Source organism: Oncorhynchus masou, chromosome 33 (genome assembly GCF_036934945.1).
Source record: "Oncorhynchus masou masou isolate Uvic2021 chromosome 33, UVic_Omas_1.1, whole genome shotgun sequence".
Classification (NCBI taxonomy): domain Eukaryota; kingdom Metazoa; phylum Chordata; class Actinopteri; order Salmoniformes; family Salmonidae; genus Oncorhynchus; species Oncorhynchus masou.
Window position 1 is genome coordinate 27,980,739 of NC_088244.1, and position 22,500 is coordinate 28,003,238.

Below are 22,500 nucleotides of genomic sequence, written 5' to 3' on the forward strand. Positions count from 1 at the left end.
AACTCTTAATCCAGAACTCTTAATCCAGAACTCTTAATCCAGAACTCTTAATCCAGAACTCTTAATCCAGAACTCTCACTCTGAACTCTGGTTGCCACTGGTCACACACACAAGGCAATGGTTTGGTTAAAACTAAGAGCTACTGAAATACGAGTGATTGATTGGCTGTACTTGAAAACAACACGATATGAATTATATTAATTTCACTCACAGAAAATTGTGAGAACGATCAGTCTCTTTCGAATCAAAAGTTGATGCGATTGTTCACTACAAAAAAAACACTTCAGGGTTGGCTCTTAACACGGGTACACAAACTCATCAAAATCAATTCTGCTAGTGATTTGTCCAATTAAGTCATTTAACAATCATTTAGAAGCAATATTAGAATACAACACAGCCTTCCAGGACACGGGTAGATGCTTAATGAAACATTTGCCTCAGTTAATTGATCAATCAGCATTTAGAATAGATGTTCAGAACCAACCCTGCCTCTGAGGCTGGCTGTTCCATCCTCCATCACTAGGGTAAACCAACAGCCTGTATAAGGTGATTCAACACCTGAGGTCGTCTACCTCAAACATTTAAAGTCACTTCAGTAGAGTAATTATCTTACTTCAGGAAGAACGTGTCAGTGTGTCTCCATGTTCTGAACTCATTTTTATTATTGACCCTTGGAGCTAACAGTATAGTGTTGTAGGGCTGCTCGGTCAAACGCTGTGTGAGCCACAGATTGGTGTGAGCAGAACAGAGCAGAACAGAACAGAGCAGAACCGAACAGAACCGAACCAAACAGAACCGAACAGAACCGAACCAAACAGAACCGAACAGAGCAGAACACAGCAACGGTTTCATCTTCCAGTTGCCATGTCTCCAACAGAGAGTAAAATAACCACAGAGAGGAAAATGTCTAGATCGATATACTCCTCCTTCCTATTCAACATGTTCAAAGGCTTATATTCAAATAAGCTGCAAGGCCCAGATAAGCCTGTTTTTTCCTGAGTTCAGAAAGCATAAATGAACATAGATTACCAGCAGCCTCAACAAGGTTGTTATAGCTACAGGAGAGCAAAATAGAGGATAAAATAAAATACATGCATTAGTTTGAATCCACTCCGCTTCGCCCCACATAAACACATTGATTTCTCAAAAATCCTTATGAGTTCTACAAAGCCCTTTAACGTGCCTCTTACTCCCGTATTCCAGTGACAGAATGAGGCATGTGTAGCACAGCTCCACACTACTATAATGAGCAGGACCCACTACCATCCTAGCTCTACGGGATAAAGTCTATAATCGATTCCTGTATGTGTGTTACTATGGGGAGGAAGTGAGAGAGAGAAAGACAGAGAGAGAGACAGAGAGCGAGAGAGAGAGAGTATGAGACAGAGAGAGACAGAGAGAGAGAGAGAGAGAGGGTGGATTTGCGCTAACAGCCTGCTATTTGTTAGTTTCTGAGGTGTATTATCTCCAGACATCTGGGTCTATTGATCCCATCCAGATGCAGACAGAGAGGGGGGCAATGCCCTTTGAACCCTGCTGATTCTTAGCGCCACACTGGGAGATGTGTATGTCCTACAGCAGGAAATCAAAGACTTTGTCGTGCTCTGGGGCTGCTACTGCAAACCAGTCAATGTTTCCTGTCTGCTAAGCAGACCACCCAAAAGCATACATTATTACTTAATCAAATACAGAATATATGTATTTAAGTATGCATACAGTAGACCTACAGTAGATCTACCATTTCCCACTGTTAAAGTATACTTCTTATCACTAACAGTAAACTGATACATGGATATAATGATCCGATTTTTTTATTTATGTTATTTGTCAGTTAAGAACAAATTCTTATTTACAAACCCGGACGACACTGGGCCAATTGTGCCCCACCCTATCGGGCTCCCAAGTGGCGCAGCTGTCCAAGGTACTGCATCTCAGTGCTAGAGGCGTCACTACAGACACCCTAGTTCAAATCCAGGTTGTATCACAACCAGCCGTGATTGGGAGTCCCATAGGGCGGCGCACAATTAGCGTACAGCCGTCCGGGTTTGGTCTGTGTAGACCGTCACAGTAAATGAGAATTTGGTCCTAACTGACTTGCCTAGTCAAATGAAAAATAAATGGGTTTAATTAAAGCTTTGCTTGTTTCTGCTGAAATTCCAAACATGCTTTATTGTTGCTATAGTGCCTATTCAGGAGCTGGGTGAATGAACACTCGGAGGCTGTTTCCTTTGTTCTGCCTGCTTCAGGAGGAAAGGCGGAGGTATTTGAGAGAAACGGTAGAGGAGAGGTGTAAGCAAGGGATTCAGACATTCCGTCTATTAGACTCAGTACTGCCAAGTGGAGTGGCACCCTGCCAGGACCAGAGCCCCATCACTTACCCTCTGCTGCCTGCAAATATCACACCCGAACCTGGGCAACAGTAAACTCTGCTTCTCCCCTCTACCTCCAACCTAACAACTCAGAACATCCATCAGGTGTATCACTGTGTATCTCTAGTTGTTTTCAACCTAACACCTACAGTGTGTTGTTCTGTGATAGATACTCTATGTTAAGAACAAAGTGAGTGTTAGATTGAAAAGACAATTGGGATGATTGAAGTGAGAGTTGGATACCTTCTTGGATACCTTCTTCCCATCCAAACTTTACATTGGTAGAATGTTACCAGAATGTTGAAGCCCAATGTTCTTGTCCTGTTTACAACAGGTTCAAGAAGCACCAGGCCAGTAGCAGGCAGTCATGCTGGGGAGTAGTGGACTATATGTAGTTCAACTAGTCATTTAACTACATTTTGCAGTAGCTTGGTGGTCGTTGAACTAAAATAAAAATCTAGGTAGAGTTTTACTTCCTTGCCATGTAGTGGTGTAGATAACTACTGGAACGACACACTGCTTTCAAATAATACTTCTACTAATATGGCTGTCAGGTTCGTCATAACGAGGAGACCAAGGCACAGCGTGATAAGAATACACTGTTCTTTATTTAAACCGAAGAACACTAAACAAACTAACAAAACAACTAAATGAACGTGACGCTATAAGACACGAGTGCTGAGCGGCAACTACACATAGACAAGACAAACACTAAACCAACCACCCTCGTCACACCCTGACCTCACCCAAATAAGAAAGGAAACAAAGATAACTAAGGTCAGGGCGTGACAGAAGTGGGCAATCATTTCCTGTCTTATCAGCAATCATTTCCTGTCTTATCAGCATCAGACCTGCCTAACTCTCACTTGAAACGTCATTATTGTGTTTAATAGGCTAAATGACACATTCTTTTAACAAATGACCCCAAAGTGATCTGTTCTTGCAATTTGTATTTGACATTTCAGATGTACATCTGATCATTTTTCATTAAGCAAGTTTGAATGTAGCAAACTAAGGATAGCGGTAGTGTAGCTTAATTTCTTCCAGTGTGAAGTAAGTGGTAGCTTGGTGAAGTAGATTTTCAGAGAAGCTTCCTTAACACGGACAGCTAGGAGATGAAGTGAACACCCAGCCCGCCTACGAGAGCCTGTCTCAGGGCTCTCTGCCTTCCATGAGTGGGGCCTTTTCAAGGCTCTGAATCCTGCATGCATTTCCTCATTCTTTTTATATTCTAATAGGCGCTGTGGTTTGGCTGAGGCGCTAACCTTTTAGCTCTGTGGATGCATTATCCCCAACACAAAGGGCACAATCCATCTCTCCTTCACTTGTTTTCTACCCTCCCCCTCTTTTCCTCCTCGCTCCTCTCATTAAAAATACATTCAGTCCCTCACACGCTAAATTAAACTATTCCGGCAGTCTTTTAAATGCAAAACTCTAATATTGTTACTGTGTATGTAAATAGCTGGCGGAAAAATGTGCCTTGCCAAGTAGAGTGCCCTCTCCGCCCACCATGCCCGTCACCTCTGAGGAAAGCTTTTTATTGCACAGCAGCCCCGTTGGCACACCCGGCCCACTGGCAGTCTACACACGCTGGGGTCAGGGTTCAGAGGTCAGGAGGGGAGTAGTTCAGGGGATCACGTGGGTTCTATGTGGCTGACAGGGCTGGGTTGTTAAAACTAGACTGTAGTGTACTGTAATGTCCTGATGGGCTGTGTTGCATACAGCACATCAAAGACCTCACTATGCCTGCTTATTTAATGAGAGAGGCATGGTGAAAGAGCTTAACCAGTCCTCATGCACACACGCACGAGCACACACACACACACACACACACACACACACACACACACACACACACACACACACACACACACACACACACACACACACACACACACACACACACACACACACACACACACACACACACCCTCACAAACACATGGTCGACAGCGCATACCCACACATTACAGAGGCCCATATATAATCACACATCCTCTAGGTTCAAAGACGTTGAATCGGGCCTTGATTAGAGGTCCAGGTGAACACTTTACATACACTCTCCATTATGTCCAGCTGTAATGGGGCGCCAGGCCAGCTAATTAGGAGAATATTGCTGTGCTAATGTATGCAGCTCACAGAGCAGAGGCCAGGGAAAAAATCAGTTTGATAAATAAGAGCAGAGAGGAACATCTGGACCAGAAGGAGAGAGGACCAACAGGAAATAAGAGAGAAAGGGAGAGCAGGAAAGGAAGGGGAGAGGTAGAAGGGAGGAGAGGGAGAGAATGGGGGGGTAGAGGAGAGTTAGAGGGAAGGAGAGGGAGAGAATGAGGGGGTAGAGGACAGTTAGAGGGGAGGAGAGGGAGAGAATGGGGGGTAGAGGAGAGTTAGAGGGGAGGGAGAGGGAGAGAATGGGGGGGTAGAGGAGAGTTAGAGGGGAGGAGAGGGACAGAATGGGGGGTAGAGGAGAGTTAGAGGGAAGGAGAGGGAGAGAATGGGGGGGTAGAGGAGAGTTAGAGGGGAGGAGAGGGACAGAATGGGGGGTAGAGGAGAGTTAGAGGGAAGGAGAGGAAGAGAATGAGGGGGTAGAGGACAGTTAGAGGGGAGGAGAGGGAGAGAATGAGGGGTAGAGGAGAGTTAGAGGGGAGGAGACGGAGACGGAGAGAATGGGGGTAGAGGAGAGTTAGTGGGGAGGAGATGGAGAGAATGAGGGGTAGAGGAGAGTTAGAGGGGTGGAGAGTGAGAGAATGAGGGGGTAGAGGAGAGTTAGAGGGGAGGAGAGGGAGAGAATGAGGGGGTAGAGGAGAGTTAGTGGGGAGGAGAGGGAGAGAATGAGGGGGTAGAGGAGAGTTAGAGGGGTGGAGAGTGAGAGAATGAGGGGGTAGAGGAGAGTTAGTGGGGAGGAGAGGGAGAGAATGAGGGGGTAGAGGAGAGTTAGAGGGGTGGAGAGTGAGAGAATGAGGGTGAAGAGGAGAGTTAGAGGGGGGAGGAGAGGGAGAGAATGAGGGTGAAGAGGAGAGTTAGAGGGGAGGAGACGGAGACGGAGAGAATGGGGGTAGAGGAGAGTTAGAGGGGAGGAGAGGGAGAGAATGAGGGTGAAGAGGAGAGTTAGAGGGGAGGAGAGGGAGGGAATGATGGGGAAGAGGAGAGTTAGAGGGGAGGAGAGGGAGAGAATGAGGGGTAGAGGAGAGTTAGCGGGGAGGAGAGGGAGAGAATGAGGGGGAAGAGGAGAGTTAGATGGGAGGAGAAGGGAGAGAATGAGGGGGAAGAGGAGAGTTAGATGGGAGGAGAAGGGAGAGAATGAAGGGTAGAGGAGAGTTAGAGGGGAGGAGAGGGAGGGAATGAGGGGGAGGAGGAGAGTTAGATGGGAGGAGAAGGGAGAGAATGAAGGGTAGAGGAGAGTTAGAGGGGAGGAGAGGGACAGAATGGGGGGTAGAGGAGAGTTAGAGGGAAGGAGAGGAAGAGAATGAGGGGGTAGAGGACAGTTAGAGGGGAGGAGAGGGAGAGAATGAGGGTAGAGGAGAGTTAGAGGGGAGGAGACGGAGACGGAGAGAATGGGGGTAGAGGAGAGTTAGTGGGGAGGAGAGGGAGAGAATGAGGGGTAGAGGAGAGTTAGAGGGGTGGAGAGTGAGAGAATGAGGGGGTAGAGGAGAGTTAGAGGGGAGGAGAGGGAGAGAATGAGGGGGTAGAGGAGAGTTAGTGGGGAGGGAGAGGGAGAGAATGAGGGGGTAGAGGAGAGTTAGAGGGGTGGAGAGTGAGAGAATGAGGGGGTAGAGGAGAGTTAGTGGGGAGGAGAGGGAGAGAATGAGGGGGTAGAGGAGAGTTAGAGGGGTGGAGAGTGAGAGAATGAGGGTGAAGAGGAGAGTTAGAGGGGAGGAGAGGGAGAGAATGAGGGTGAAGAGGAGAGTTAGAGGGGAGGAGACGGAGACGGAGAGAATGGGGGTAGAGGAGAGTTAGAGGGGAGGAGAGGGAGAGAATGAGGGTGAAGAGGAGAGTTAGAGGGGAGGAGAGGGAGGGAATGATGGGGAAGAGGAGAGTTAGAGGGGGAGGAGAGGGAGAGAATGAGGGGTAGAGGAGAGTTAGCGGGGAGGAGAGGGAGAGAATGAGGGGGAAGAGGAGAGTTAGATGGGAGGAGAAGGGAGAGAATGAGGGGGAAGAGGAGAGTTAGATGGGAGGAGAAGGGAGAGAATGAAGGGTAGAGGAGAGTTAGAGGGGAGGAGAGGGAGGGAATGAGGGGGAGGAGGAGAGTTAGATGGGAGGAGAAGGGAGAGAATGAAGGGTAGAGGAGAGTTAGAGGGGAGGAGAGGGAGGGAATGAGGGGGAGGAGGAGAGTTAGATGGGAGGAGAGGGAGAGAATGAGGGGTAGAGGAAAGTTAGAGGGGAGGAGAGGGAGGGAGAGAATGAGGGGGAAGAGGAGAGTTAGATGGGAGGAGACGTAGAGAATAAGGAGTAGAGGAGAGTTTGAGGGGAGGAGACGGAGGGAATGAGGGGGTAGATGAGAGTTAGAGGGGAGGAGAGGAAGAAGAGACATAGGGGAAAGAGGATGAGACAGAAAGCTAGAGAATGGGGAAGGAAGAGGAAGAGGGAGAGATTAAATATATAGTAATGGGGTGGGAAATGGGTGAGAGGGAAGATGGCGGTCTTTGGACCATATACAGTGCCTTGCGAAAGTATTCGGCCCCCTTGAACTTTGCGACCTTTTGCCACATTTCAGGCTTCAAACATAAAGATATAAAACTGTATTTTTTTGTGAAGAATCAACAACAAGTGGGACACAATCATGAAGTGGAACGACATTTATTGGATATTTCAAACTTTTTTAACAAATCAAAAACTGAAAAATTGGGCGTGCAGAATTATTCAGCCCCCTTAAGTTAATACTTTGTGGCGCCACCTTTTGCTGCGATTACAGCTGTAAGTCGCTTGGGGTATGTCTCTATCAGTTTTGCACATCGAGATTCCATATGTGTTATTTAATAGTTTTGATGTCTTCAGTATTATTATACAATGTAGAAAATAGCCAAAAATAAAGAAAAACCCAGGAATGAGTAGGTGTTTCCAAACTTTTGACTGGTACTGTATGTGTTCAGTGAAAGGCCGAGTTGGGGATGGTGGGATAGATACAGGGGCTGACAGCCTCAAGCCAACATGTGGAGAGAGTGTTGTGGAGGAAGGGAGGAAAAGAGATCTCAGATGTAAAGGAACATAACTCAGAGTAGTAAAACTTTATCAATGACATCAGAGGAGCTCGAAGTTATTAAGAAAATGACATTAAGAGTCTGATCTCATCAGCAGTAACAAGCACTGCAGAGCAGAGAGGAGAGGGTATCTTTCTCTCTTTCTCTATCTCCCTTTCTCTCTCTCTCACACACACACACACACACACACACACACACACACACACACACACACACACACACACACACACACACACACACACACACACACACACACACACACACACACACACACACACACACACACACACACACACACACACACACACACACACACACACACACACACACACACAGAATTACGTAAAGCAGAACTTACGATTGGTGCACACTGCAGTTGTAGAAGACAAAGTCCACACTGGCAAACTTCTTCCCTGTCTCCTTAGACTTCAGATACAGCTTCACAGTACGCTTGTCCCCTAGAAAGAGGTACAGTCAGATACAGCTTCACAGTACGCTTGTCCCCTAGAAAGAGGTACAGTCAGATACAGCTTCACAGTACGCTTGTCCCCTAGAAAGAGGTACAGTCAGATACAGCTTCACAGTACGCTTGTCCCCTAGAAAGAGGTACAGTCAGATACAGCTTCACAGTACGCTTGTCCACTAGAAAGAGGTACAGTCAGATACAGCTTCACAGTACGCTTGTCCCCTAGAAAGAGGTACAGTCAGATACAGCTTCACAGTACGCTTGTCCCCTAGAAAGAGGTACAGTCAGATACAGCTTCACAGTACGCTTGTCCCCTAGAAAGAGGTACAGTCAGTTACAGCTTCACATTACGCTTGTCCCCTAGAAAGAGGTACAGTCAGATACAGCTTTCAGAACTGGGTGATAAGGCCAATAAATCTTTCAAAATATTTTTCATATTTTTGACAGCATGACCATATTCGATGGTATTTTACATTTATGAATAATACAAGTTTTAAATAGGCTTTATGAGTAGCTCATGACCTCAGGGTGGCAACACATACATTTTAAGTGATTTCAATGGGTCTTTCTCCATTCTGATTGTTTTATACTGTTCAATCTAATGTCAAACAAAAAAATGAATCTGCATTTCCTTTACTATTATTTTAATTTCCACATTATTCTAATTCTATAATTGGAATATATTGGGCAGCGTCTTGAATACATTGGGGTTTGACATGACAACAAATACATAAACCAGGGAGGAATTATTGACAAGGTAGGAACCATAGTGTTGGTCAGTGTTTCCAGGTGACCCTAAATAGATGTTACATTGCATCTTTTCTTTCCTCTTGTACAGTATATATACAAACGTACGTGAAGACCCCTTCAAATTTGTGGCTTCGGCTGTTTCAGCCACACCCGTTGCTGACAGGTGTACAAGATCGAGCACACAGCCATGCAATCTCCATAGACAAACATTGGCAGTAGAATGGCCTTACTGAAGAGCTCAGTAACTTTCAACGTGACACCGTCATAGGATGCCACCTTTTCAGCAAGTGGGATTGTCACATTTCAGCCCCGCTAGAGCTGCCCCAGTCAACTGTAAGTGCTGTTATTGTGAAGTGGAAATGTCTAGGAGCATCAACGGCTCAGCCGAGAAGTGGTAGTCCACACAAGCTCACAGAACGGGACCGCCGAGTGCTGAAGCGCGTAGCGTGTAAAATCGTCTGTCCTCGGTTGCAACGCTCACTGGTGAGTTACAAACTGCCTCTGGAAGCAACGTCAGCACAAGAACTGTTCGTCAGGAGCTTTATGAAATGGGTTTCCATGGCCGAGCAGCTGCACATAAGCCTATGATTACCATGTGCAATGCCAAGCGTCGGCTGGAGTGGTGTAAAGCTTGCCGCAATTGTAGCAGTGGAAACGTGTTCTCTGGAGTGATGAATCACGCTTCAACATCTGGCAGTCCGACAGGACGAATCTGGGTTTGGAAGATGCCAGGAGAATGATACCTGCCCGTATGCATATTGCCAACCGTAAAGTTTGGTGAAGGAGCAATAATAGTCTGGGGCTGTTTTCATGGTTCGGGCCCCTTAGTTCCAGTGAAGGGAAATCTTAACGTAACAGTGTGCAATGACATTCTAGACGATTCTGTGCTTCCAACTGGCAACAGTTTGGGGAAGGTCTCTCCTGTTTCATAATGACAATGCCCCCGTGCACAAAGCGAGGTCCATGCAGAAGTGGTTTGTTGAGATCGGTGTGGAAGAGCTTGACTGGCCTGCACAGAGCCCTGACCTCAACCCCATTTAACACCTTTGGGATGAATTGGAACACCAACTGTGAACCAGGTCTAATCACCCAACATCAGTGCCTGACCTCACTAATGCTCTTGTGGCTGAATGGAAGCAAGTCCCCGCAGCAATGTTCCAACATTTAGTGAAAAGGCATCCCAGAAGATTAGAGGCTGTTTTAGCAACTAAGGACCAACTCCATATTAATGACCATGATTTTGGAATGAGATGTTCGACGAGCAGCTAGCTAACATATTCATTCTTCGCCTATTCCTTTCTGATTTAGAAGATACCATTGCACAAACAACATGTTTATCTAAGCTTACACCATCACTGCTACCAGTTGCATTAGCTAGCTACGTTTGTGATTAGTATTTATATTTGTATTTATTATGGATCCCCATTAGTTCCTGCCAAGGCAGCAGCTACTCTTCCTGGGGTTTATTATGGGTCCCCATTAGATCCTGCCAAGGCAGCAGCTACTCTTCCTGGTGTTTATTATGGGTCCCCATTAGTTCCTGCCAAGGCAGCAGATACTCTTCCTGGGGTTTATTATGGGTCCCCATTAGTTCCTGCCAAGGCAGCAGCTACTCTTCCTGGGGTTTATTATGGGTCCCCATTAGTTCCTGCCAAGGCAGCAGCTACTCTTCCTGGGGTTTATTATGGATCCCCATTAGTTCCTGCCAAGGCAGCAGCTACTCTTTCTGGGGTTTATTATGGATCCCCATTAGTTCCTGCCAAGGCAGCAGCTACTCTTCCTGGGGTTTATTATGGATCCCCATTAGTTCATGCCAAGGCAGCAGCTACTCTTCCTGGGACTTATTACGGATCCCCATTAGTTCCTGCCAAGGCAGTAGCTACTCTTATTGGGGTTTATTATGGATCCCCATTAGTTCCTGCCAAGGCAGCAGCTACTCTTCCTGGGGTTTATTATGGGTCCCCATTAGTTCCTGTCAAGGCAGCAGCTACTCTTCCTGGGGTTTATTATGGATCCCCATTAGTTCATGCCAATGCAGCAGCTACTCTTCCTGGGGTTTATTATGGATCCCCATTAGTTCCTGCCAAGGCAGCAGCTACTCTTCCTGGGGTTTATTATGGGTCCCTGTGCTGCCATCCTGCTATTAGTTCCTGCCAAGGCAGCAGCTACTCTTCCTGGGGTTTATTATGGGTCCCTGTGCTGCCATCCTGCCATTAGTTCCTGCCAAGGCAGCAGCTACTCTTCCTGGGGTTTATTACGGATCAAAACCACATGTTTAATACCACCATTCAACAATATCACAATGTGTGCCTATGCATGTGGCTATACTTTAGTGTGTGTCTCTTCACAGTCCCTGCTGTGCCATAAAGTGTATTTTTACCTGTTTTTATCAATCTGATTCAACTGCTTGCATCAGTTACCTGATGTGGAATGTAGTTCCATGTAGTCATGGCTCTATGTAGTACTGTGCGCCTCCCATAGTCTGTCATGTAAATAATTAATGTTAGCTCTCTGTGTACTTTTAAGGTCCAGCTGTGCTGCCCTGTCCAGCTGTGCTGCAATTTTCCTAAGACGCTCTTTGTGGCACCTGAACACACTACTGAACAGTAGTCAAGGTGTGACAAAACTAGAGCCAGTAGGACCTGCATTGTTGATAGTGATGTTAAGAAGGCAGAACAGAGCTTTATTATGGACAGACTTCTCCCCATCTTAGCTATTACTGCATCAATATGTGTTGAACATGACAGTGTACAATCCAGGGTTACTCCAAGCAGTTTAGTCACCTCAACTTGCTCAATTTACACATTATTCATTAGGAGATGTACAGTGCCTTGCGAAAGTATTCGGCCCCCTTAAACTTTGCGACCTTTTGCCACATTTCAGGCTTCAAACATAAAGATATAAAACTGTATTTTTTTGTGAAGAATGAACAACAAGTGGGACACAATCATGAAGTGGAAAGACATTTATTGGATATTTCAAACTTTTTTTAACAAATCAAAAACTGAAAAATTGGGCGTGCAAAATGATTCAGCCCCCTTAAGTCAATAGTTTGTAGCGCCACCTTTTGCTGCGATTACAGCTGTAAGTCGCTTGGGGTATGTCTCTATCAGTTTTGCACATCGAGAGACTGAAATTTTTTCCCATTCCTCCTTGCAAAACAGCTCGAGCTCAGTGAGGTTGGATGGAGAGCATTTGTGAACAGCAGTTTTCAGTTCTTTCCACAGATTCTCGATTGGATTCAGGTCTGGACTTTGACTTGGCCATTCTAACACCTGGATATGTCATGTCTTGTTATGTCTGTTCCTGTCCTTTCTCTTCACTCTGTCTCTCTCTGCTGGTCTTTTTAGGTTACCTTCTCTGTCTCTCATTCTTCAGCTGTTCTACATCTCCCCTAACTAGCTCTTTCACTCTTCCCCACCTGTTCTCTCTTCCCCCTCTGATTAGGTCTCTATTTCTCTCTCTGTTCCTGCTACTTTCAGTGTCTGATTCTTGTTTGTGTTTTTGATGCCAGAAGCAAGCTGTCGTCCCGTTTGCTTCCACCTTGTCCTATCCTGTCGGAGTCTGCCTGGCAGGTGCATCCTGCATTATACTAACGTTCTTTTTGTTCCATTGACTACGTTGGAAGAAGATTTATGCCATTCCTGTTTTTCATTAAAGAACTCTGTTTTCTGTTAAAACCGCTTTTGGGTCTTCACTCAAGTACATAACAGAAGAATCAGACCAAGAATGGACCCAGCGGCTCCGGACCCTTTTCACTCCGCCGTCGAGATCCAGGGAGCGATGCTAGGCAGACACGAGGAGGAATTGTCTGCTGCTCGACATGCCGTTGAGACCCTGGCCGTCCAAGTCTCCGACCTCACAAGACAGGTTCACCAACTCCACCTCGATTCACCGCCCACTTCCAGGGTTTCCGAGTCTCCGGAGCCCAGGATCAACAACCCGCCGTGTTACTCTGGGGAGCCCACTGAGTGCCGCTCATTCCTCACTCAGTGTGATGTGGTGTTCTCTCTCCAGCCCAACACTTACTCCAGGAGCGCAGCCCGCATCGCCTACGTCATTTCTCTCCTTACCGGACGGGCGCGTGAGTGGGGCACGGCAATCTGGGAGGCGAGGGCTGAGTGTATTAACCAGTATCAGGACTTTAAGGAGGAGATGATACGGGTTTTTGACTGTTCTGTTTTTTTGGCGAGGAGGCTTCCAGGGCCCTGTCTTCCCTATGTCAGGGGAATCGATCCATAACGGATTATTCTATTGAGTTTCGCACTCTCGCTGCCTCTAGTGACTGGAACGAGCCGGCTTTGCTCGCTCGTTTTCTGGAGGGTCTCCTCGTCGAGGTTAAGGATGAGATCCTCTCCCGGGAGGTTCCTTCCAGTCTGGACTCCTTAATAGCTCTCGCTATTCGCATAGAGCGACGGTTTGATCTTCGTCGCCGAGCTCGTGGAAAGGAGCTCGCGTTCTCCGTTGCTCCCCTCTCCACATCACTGCCACCTGCCGCATCACTGCCACCCTCCTCCGCCGGCTCGGATGCTGAGCCTATGCAGCTGGGGGTATCCGCATATCGGCCAAGGAGAAGGAACGGAGAATCACCAATCGCCTCTGTCTCTACTGCGGCTCCGCTGGTCATTTTGTCACCTCATGTCCAGTAAAAGCCAGAGCTCATCAGTAAGAGGAGGGCTACTGGTGAGCGCAACTACTCAGGCCTCTCCTTCTGGATCACGCACTACCTTTCCGGTCCATCTCCGCTGGCCCGGTTCATCTGCTTCCTGCAGTGCCTTGATAGACTCTGGGGCGGAGGGCTGTTTTATGGACGAGACCTGGGCTCGGGAACATGACATTCCTCTCAGACAGTTAGGGGAGCCCACGGCCTTGTTCGCTTTAGATGGTAGTTCTCTCCCCAAGATTCAGCGTGAAACGCTGCCTTTAACCCTCACTGTCTCTGGTAATCATAGCGAAACCATTTCTTTTTTAATTTTTCGTTCACCTTTTACACCTGTTGTTTTGGGTCATCCCTGGTTAGTGCGCCATAACCCTTCTATTAATTGGTCTAGTAATACTATCCTATCCTGGAATGTTTCTTGTCATGTGACCTGTTTAATGTCTGCTATCCCTCCTGTTTCCTCTGTCTCTTCTTCACAGGAGGAGCCTGGCGATTTGACAGGGGTGCCGGAGGAGTATCACGATCTGCGCACGGTGTTCAGTCGTTCCAAGGCCACTTCTCTCCCTCCACACCGGTCGTATGACTGTAGTATTGATCTCCTTCCGGGAACTACTCCCCCGGGGTAGATTATACTCTCTGTCGGCTCCCGAACGTAAGGCTCTCGAGGATTATTTGTCGGTTTCGCTCGACGCCGGTACCATAGTCTCCTCCTCCTCTCCCGCCGGAGCGGGGTTTTTTTTTTTGTTCAGAAGAAGGACGGGTCCCTGCGCCCATGCGTGGATTATCGAGGGCTGAATGACATAACAGTTAAGAATCGTTATCCGCTTCCTCTTATGTCTTCAGCCTTCGAGATCCTGCAGGGAGCCAGGTTTTTCACCAAATTGGACCTTCGTAACGCCTACCATCTCGTGCGCATCAGGGAGGGGGACGAGTGGAAGACGGCGTTTAACACTCCGTTAGGGCACTTTGAATACCGGGTTCTTCCTTTCGGCCTCGTTAACGCTCCAGCTGTCTTTCAGGCACTAGTTAACGACGTCCTGAGAGACATGCTGAACATTTTTGTTTTCGTTTACATGGACGATATCCTGATTTTTTCACAGTCTCTCTCGATTCATGTTCAGCACGTGCGACGCGTCCTCCAGCGCCTTTTGGAGAACTGTCTTTATGTGAAGGCTGAGAAGTGCATTTTTCATGCCGCCTCTGTTCCTTTTCTCGGTTCCGTTATTTCCGCTGAGGGCATTAAGATGGATCCCGCTAAGGTCCAGGCTGTCATTGATTGGCCCGTTCCTAAGTCACGCGTCGAGCTGCAGCGCTTTCTGGGCTTCGCTAATTTCTATCGTCGTTTCATCCGTAATTTCGGTCAGGTGGCAGCTCCCTCACAGCCCTTACTTCTGTTAAGACGTGCTTTAAGTGGTCCGTTTCCGCCCAGGGAGCTTTTGATCTTCTTAAGAATCGTTTTACATCCGCTCCTATTCTTGTTACACCTGACATCTCTAGACAGTTTGTTGTTGAGGTTGACGCGTCAGAGGTGGGCGTGGGAGCCATTCTTTCTCAGCGCTCTCTCTGACGGCAAGGTCCATCCTTGCGCGTTTTTCTCTCATCGCTTATCGCCGTCAGAACGTAACTATGATGTTGGTAATCGCGAACTGCTCGCCATCCGCTTAGCCCTAGGCGAATGGCGACAGTGGTTGGAGGGGCGACCGTTCCTTTTGTCGTTTGGACTGACCATAGGAACCTTGAGTACATCCGTTCAGCCAAACGACTTAATGCGCGTCAGGCTCGTTGGGCTCTGTTTTTCGCTCGTTTCGAGTTTGTTATTTCTTATCGTCCGGGCTCAAAAACACCAAGCCTGATGCTTTATCTCGTCTCTTCAGTTCTTCTGAGGTCTCCTCCGACCCCGAGGGATTCTCCCTGAGGGGCGTGTTGTCGGGTTGACTGTCTGGGGAATTGAGAGGCAGGTAAAGCAAGCACTCGCTCACACTCCGTCGCCGCGAGCTTGTCCTAGGAACCTTCTGTTCGTTCCCGTTCCTACTCGTCCGGCCGTTCTTCAGTGGGCCCACTCTGCCAAGTTGGCCGGCCACCCCGGCGTTCGGGGTACGCTCGCTTCCATTCGCCAGCGTTTCTGGTGGCCCACTCGGGAACGTGACGCGCGTCGATTTGTCGCCGCTTGTTCGGTCTGCGCGCAGACTAAATCTGGGAACTCTCCTCCTGCCGGCCGTCTCAGACCGCTTCCCATTCCCTCTCGACCGTGGTCTCACATCGCTTTAGATTTTATCACCGGACTGCCTTCATCAGCGGGGAAGACAGTTATTCTTACGGTTGTCGATAGATTCTCTAAGGCGGCTCATTTCATTCCTCTCGCTAAGCTCCCTTCTGCTAAGGAGACGGCTCAGATCATTATCGAGAATGTTTTTCGAATTCATGGCCTTCCGTCTGACGTCGTTTCCGACAGAGGCCCGCAGTTCACGTCTCAATTTTGGAGGGAGTTTTGCCGTTTGATTGGGGCTTCCGTCAGTCTCTCGTCCGGCTTTCATCCCCAGTCTAACGGTCAAGCCGAACGGGCCAATCAGACTGTTGGTCGCATTTTACGCAGTCTTTCTTTTCGTAACCCTGCGTCTTGGTCAGAACAGCTCCCTGGGCAGAGTACGCCCACAACTCGCTTCCCTCGTCTGCTACCGGTCTATCTCCTTTTCAGAGTAGCCTCGGGTACCAGCCTCCGCTGTTCTCATCTCAGCTCGCCGAGTCCTGCGTCCCCTCCGCTCAGGCTTTTGTCCAGCGTTGCGAGCGCACCTGGAGGGGGGTCAGGTCGGCACTTTGCCGTAATAGGGCGCAGACTGTGAGGGCCGCTAATAAGCGTAGGACCAAGAGTCCTAGATATTGTTGCGGTCAGAGAGTATGGCTCTCCACTCAGAACCTTCCCCTTAAGACAGCTTCTCGCAAGTTGGCCCCGCGGTTCATTGGTCCGTTCCGTATTTCTCAGGTCATTAATCCTGTCGCAGTGCGACTTCTTCTCCGCGCTATCTTCGTCGCGTTCACCCGGTCTTCCATGTCTCCTGTGTTAAGCCCGTTCTTCGCGCCCCCGCTCGTCCCTCCCCCCCATCCTTGTCGAGGGCGCACCCATCTACAGGGTTCGTAAGATTTTGGACATGCGCCCTCGGGGCCGTGGTCATCAGTACCTAGTGGATTGGGAGGGGTACGGTCCTGAGGAGAGGAGTTGGGTTCCCTCTCGGGACGTGCTGGACCGTTCGCTGATCGATGATTTCCTCCGTTGCCGCCAGGTTTCCTCCTCGAGTGCGCCAGGAGGCGCTCGGTGAGTGGGGGGGTACTGTCATGTCTTGTTATGTCTGTTCCTGTCCTTTCTCTTCACTCTGTCTCTCTCTGCTGGTCTTTTTAGGTTACCTTCTCTGTCTCTCATTCTTCAGCTGTTCTACATCTCCCCTAACTAGCTCTTTCACTCTTCCCCACCTGTTCTCTCTTCCCCCTCTGATTAGGTCTCTATTTCTCTCTCTGTTCCTGCTACTTTCAGTGTCTGATTCTTGTTTGTGTTTTTGATGCCAGAAGCAAGCTGTCGTCCCGTTTGCTTCCACCTTGTCCTATCCTGTCGGAGTCTGCCTGGCAGGTGCATCCTGCATTATACTAACGTTCTTTTTGTTCCATTGACTACGTTGGAAGAAGATTTATGCCATTCCTGTTTTTCATTAAAGAACTCTGTTTTCTGTTAAAACCGCTTTTGGGTCTTCACTCAAGTACATAACAGGATATGTTTATTTTTGAACCATTCCATTGTAGATTTTGCTTTATGTTTTGGATCATTGTCTTGTTGGAAGACAAATCTCCGTCCCAGTCTCAGGTCTTTTGCAGACTCCATCAGGTTTTCTTCCAGAATGGTCCTGTATTTGGCTCCATCCATCTTCCCATCAATTTTAACCATCTTCCCTGTCCCTGCTGAAGAAAAGCAGGCCCAAACCATGATGCTGCCACCACCATGTTTGACAGTGGGGATGGTGTGTTCAGGGTGATGAGCTGTGTTGCTTTTACGCCAAACATAACGTTTTGCATTGTTGCCAAAAAGTTCAATTTTGGTTTCATCTGACCAGAGCACCTTCTTCCACATGTTTGGTGTGTCTCCCAGGTGGCTTGTGGCAAACTTTAAACAACACTTTTTATGGATATCTTTAAGAAATGGCTTTCTTCTTGCCACTCTTCCATAAAGGCCAGATTTGTGCAATATACGACTGATTGTTGTCCTATGGACAGAGTCTCCCACCTCAGCTGTACATCTCTGCAGTTCATCCAGAGTGATCATGGGCCTCTTGGCTGCATCTCTGATCAGTCTTCTCCTTGTATGAGCTGAAAGTTTAGAGGGACGGCCAGGTCTTGGTAGATTTGCAGTGGTCTGATACTCCTTCCATTTCAATATTATCGCTTGCACAGTGCTCCTTGGGATGTTTAAAGCTTGGGAAATCTTTTTGTATCCAAATCCGGCTTTAAACTTCTTCACAACAGTATCTTGGACCTGCCTGGTGTGTTCCTTGTTCTTCATGATGCTCTCTGCGCTTTTAACGGACCTCTGAGACTATCACAGTGCAGGTGCATTTATACGGAGACTTGATTACACACAGGTGGATTGTATTTATCATCATTAGTCATTTAGGTCAACGTTGGATCATTCAGAGATCCTCACTGAACTTCTGGAGAGAGTTTGCTGCACTGAAAGTAAAGGGGCTGAATAATTTTGCACGCCCAATTTTTCAGTTTTTGATTTGTTAAAAAAATTTGAAATATCCAATAAATGTCGATGATTGTGTCCCACTTGTTGTTGATTCTTCACAAAAAAATACAGTTTTATATCTTTATGTTTGAAGCCTAAAATGTGGCAAAAGGTCGCAAAGTTCAAGGGGGGTGAATACTTTCGCAAGGCACTGTAGTTGAGGTTTAGGGTGTAGTGAATGATTTGTCCCAAATACAATGCTTTTAGTTTTGGAAATATTTAGGACTAACTTATTCCTTGCCACCTACTCTGAAACTATCTGCAGCTCATTGTTGAGTGTTGCAGTCATTACAGTCGCTGTAGTAGCTGACGTGTATAGTGTTGAGTGTTGCAGTCATTTCATTCACTGTTGTAGCTGACGTGTATAGTGTTGAGTGTTGCAGTCATTTCATTCACTGTTGTAGCTGACGTGTATAGTGTTGAGTGTTGCAGTCATTTCATTTACTGTTGTAGCTGACGTGTATAGTATTGAGTGTTATAGTCATTTCAGTCGCTGTTGTAGCTGACGTGTATAGTGTTGAGTGTTATAGTCATTTCATTCACTGTTGTAGCTGACGTGTATAGTGTTGAGTATTGCAGTCATTTCAGTCGCTGTAGTAGCTGACGTGTATAGTGTTGAGTGTTGCGGTCATTTCAGTCGCTGTAGTAGCTGACGTGTATAGTGTTGAGTGTTATAGTCATTTCAGTCGCTGTAGTAGCTGACGTGTATAGTGTTGAGTGTTATAGTCATTTCAGTCGCTGTAGTAGCTGACGTGTATAGTGTTGAGTGTTATAGTCATTTCAGTCGCTGTAGTAGCTGACGTGTATAGTGTTGAGTGTTATAGTCATTTCATTCACTGTAGTAGCTGACGTGTATAGTGTTGAGTGTTATAGTCATTTCATTCACTGTAGTAGCTGACGTGTATAGTGTTGAGTGTTATAGTCATTTCATTCACTGTAGTAGCTGACGTGTATAGTGTTGAGTGTTATAGTCATTTCAGTCGCTGTAGTAGCTGACGTGTATAGTGTTGAGTGTTATAGTCATTTCAGTCGCTGTACTAGCTGATGTGTATAGTGTTGAGTGATTTACTGAAAGCCAGTGACATGTCATTAGTAAAGTATTAGCGGCTAACACCATTTATTTAGCAACAACTTGCTACGAGAAGACAAACTAGCAGACAGTAAGATATATAAACTAATGGTGTAATTATGGAACACCATGTGAGTATCCACCTGACCAGACTGCAGTGGATGACAAGACAGTGCTTGTGACTCCGTGGTCGAGCAACTGCTCTCTCCTTGAGTGACAGGGGGCGGGGCTTGGTGTGGTTAGCAGCATGCAGCAGGAAGAGGAGAAATATGACTCAAGTAGCAAATGGACCAAACTATAAAAACAGGCATTACGTGCACTGGATATGACATTTAGCAAACCAAACATTGAAAGTAAAACCCAAACCGGTCGGTGCATCAATACCGGTATATACAGTTGAAGTCTGAAGTTTACATACACCTTAGCCAAATACATTTAAACTCAGTTTTTCACAATTCCTGAATAATATTAGAGAGCATTATTTATTTCAGCTTTTATTTCTTTCATCACATTTCCAGTGGGTCAGAAGTTTACATACACTCAATTAGTATTTGGTAGCATTGCCTTTCAATTGTTTAACTTCAGGCAGCCTTCCACAAGCTTCCCACAATAAGTTGGGTGAATTGTGGCCCATTCCTCCTGACAGGGCTGGTGTAACTGAGTCAGGTTTGTAGGCCTCCTTGCTCGCACACGCTTTTTCAGTTCCGCCAACACATTTTCTATAGGATTGCGGTCATGGCTTTGTGATGGCCACTCCAATACCTTGACTTTGTGGTCCTTAGGCTATTTTGCCACAACTTTGGAAGTATGCTTGGGTCATTGTCAATTTGGAAGACCCATTTGCGACCAAGCTTTAACTTCCTGACTGATGTCTTGAGATGTTGCTTCAAGATATCCACATCATTTTCCATGCTCATGATGCCATCTATTTTGTGAAGTGCTCCAGTCCCTCCTGCAGCAAAGCACCCCCACAACATGATGCTGCCACCCCCGTCCTTCACGGTTGGGATGGTGTTCTGCAGCTTGCAAGCTTCACCCTTTTTCCTCCAAACATAACAATGGTCATTATGGCCAAACAGTTCTATTTTTGTTTCATCAGACCAGAGGAGATTTCTCCAAAATGTATGATCTTTGTCCCCATGTGCAGTTGCAAACCGTAGTCTGGCTTTTTTATGGCAGTTTTGGAGCAGTGGCTTCTTCCTTACTGTGCGGCCTTTCAGGTTATGTCGATATAGGACTCGTTTTACTGTGGATATAGATACCTGTTTCCTCCAGTATCTTCACAATGTCCTTTGCTGTTGTTTTGGGGGATTGATTTGTACTTTTTACACCAAAGTACGTTAATCTCTAGGAGACAGAACGCGTCTCCTTGCTGAGCAGTATGACGGCTGCGTGGTCCCATGGTGTTTATACTTGGTACTATTGTTTGTACAGATGAACGTGGTACCTTCATGTTTTTGGAAATTGCTCCCAAGGATGAAACAGACTTTTGGAGGTCTAGAATTTATTTTCTGAGATCTTGGCTGATTTCTTTTGATTTTCTCATGAGGTCAAGCAAAGAGGCACTGAGTTTGAAAGTAGGCCTTGCAATACATCCACAGGTACACCTCCAATTGACTCAAATGATGTCAATTAGCCTATTAGAAGCTTCTAAATCCAGGAATTTTCCAAGCTGTTTAAAGGCAGTCAACTTAGTGTATGTAAACTTCTGACCCACTAGAATTGCGATACAGTGAATTATAAGTGAAATAATCTGTCTGTAAACTATTGTTGGAAAAATGACTTGTGTCATACACAAAGTAATGTCCTAACCGACTTGCCAAAACTATAGTTTGTTAACAAGAAATTTGTAAACTTCCGACTTCAACTGTAGTTAAATATGGTACATTCTTAGAAATAAAGGTTCTAGATAGAACCAAAAAGGGTTCAAGTCTTGCTTCATATATAGCAAGCCCAAAGGTTCTATATAGAACTGAAATTGGTTCCATATAGAACCCTATATATAGGGAACCTTTAGAGGTGTCATATATGAAGCAAGCATTGAGCGCTGTTTGGTTCTATCCAGAACCCAGCCCTAACAGCTTCACAGTACGTTTGTCACCAAGAAAGAGTGACAGTACGTCAGTACAACACAATCTACACACAGACAAATAATCCAATGCTGTTCACACACAGTGTAACTGGGTTATATTACTAATAGCAGCAGGAGGATGCTGTGGCTTCTTGTCTCACCCTGGTTGCGTGTGATGGGGGCGACCTCTCGTGTGGAAGGGGACAGGCAGTAGATGCGTCCCCCAAAGATGCGTCCCTCTGTCTCAGTGTAGTCCTCAAAGGAGCAGTTGACCCCTGCCGAAAGGTTAGGCACATTCTGGGCATGCAGCACCAGCTAGGGATACAGAGAGAGAGGAGAGTGTGAGGACACGTCAATGTGAGAACACACACACACACACACACACAGAGAAAAACACGGGCACGCACACACATGATTTATTGTCAGGTGACGTACCTGTACTTTGGACATGGTGACAGAGATGTTTCCGGGCTGGACACTGAGTTTGACACACTGGTCCACTCGGGAGGCAAAACGCTGAGGCTCGTCAGCCCTCTCACAACGATCCTTCCTGGAGCACCTGACAGAGAGAGCGTTTTGGTTCTTCAGGTGACTTGTTAGTATGGAGTTGAGGACATAGTAATGTCAGGAACGCAGCGTCAGAGCAGCTCCGTGTGGTCATACAGTACTTACACATTGTGGAGGACACACCAGCCACAGTGGGGATCTCCTGACCCCAGGCAGCCGCTGCAGGATGAGTACTGCTCACAGCTCTCCACTGGAACACGGCTCACCTGGAAACAGTACACACGGTTAACTTCATAGATCAATTGACTTTACAGAGGGAGTGGATGAGTGTTCAGCTGTGAGCGTAGTATTTGTTGACACACACATGACAAACGGGCACATGGTTGTCTTTCCAAAAAACTGTTTTGATCAGATTTTTCCTTGCCTCTAACACTTGTGTGTTCTGTGCAGTGAGTAGGTGACAGACAGACTGCCGTTCTGTCTGGTCTCAATCACCCCCAGGCCTGCACTCTCAAACGCAACCGACTGGACACCAGCATATTAGGCTATTATTGGGCCTCTGTGTGTGTGTGTGTGTGTGTGTGTGTGTGTGTGTGTGTGTGTGTGTGTGTGTGTGTGTGTGTGTGTGTGTGTGTGTGT

The 22,500-nt window shown here is 46.9% G+C and overlaps 1 protein-coding gene across 2 annotated transcripts in view; it reads right to left on the reverse strand.

The window, feature by feature from the left end:
• The window catches only part of LOC135528182 (plexin-A1-like), a 299,019-nt gene that overhangs the window by 101,337 nt on the left and 175,182 nt on the right, over positions 1-22,500 (reverse strand). For both annotated transcript variants that reach the window (XM_064957082.1, XM_064957081.1), the window contains exons 5-8: positions 22,027-22,127; positions 21,790-21,913; positions 21,516-21,669; positions 7,926-8,025 (exon numbers count right to left, since the gene is read on the reverse strand). In XM_064957082.1, coding sequence (XP_064813154.1) covers positions 7,926-8,025; positions 21,516-21,669; positions 21,790-21,913; positions 22,027-22,127 — 479 coding nt within the window. The remainder of the gene's footprint in view (positions 1-7,925; positions 8,026-21,515; positions 21,670-21,789; positions 21,914-22,026; positions 22,128-22,500) is intronic.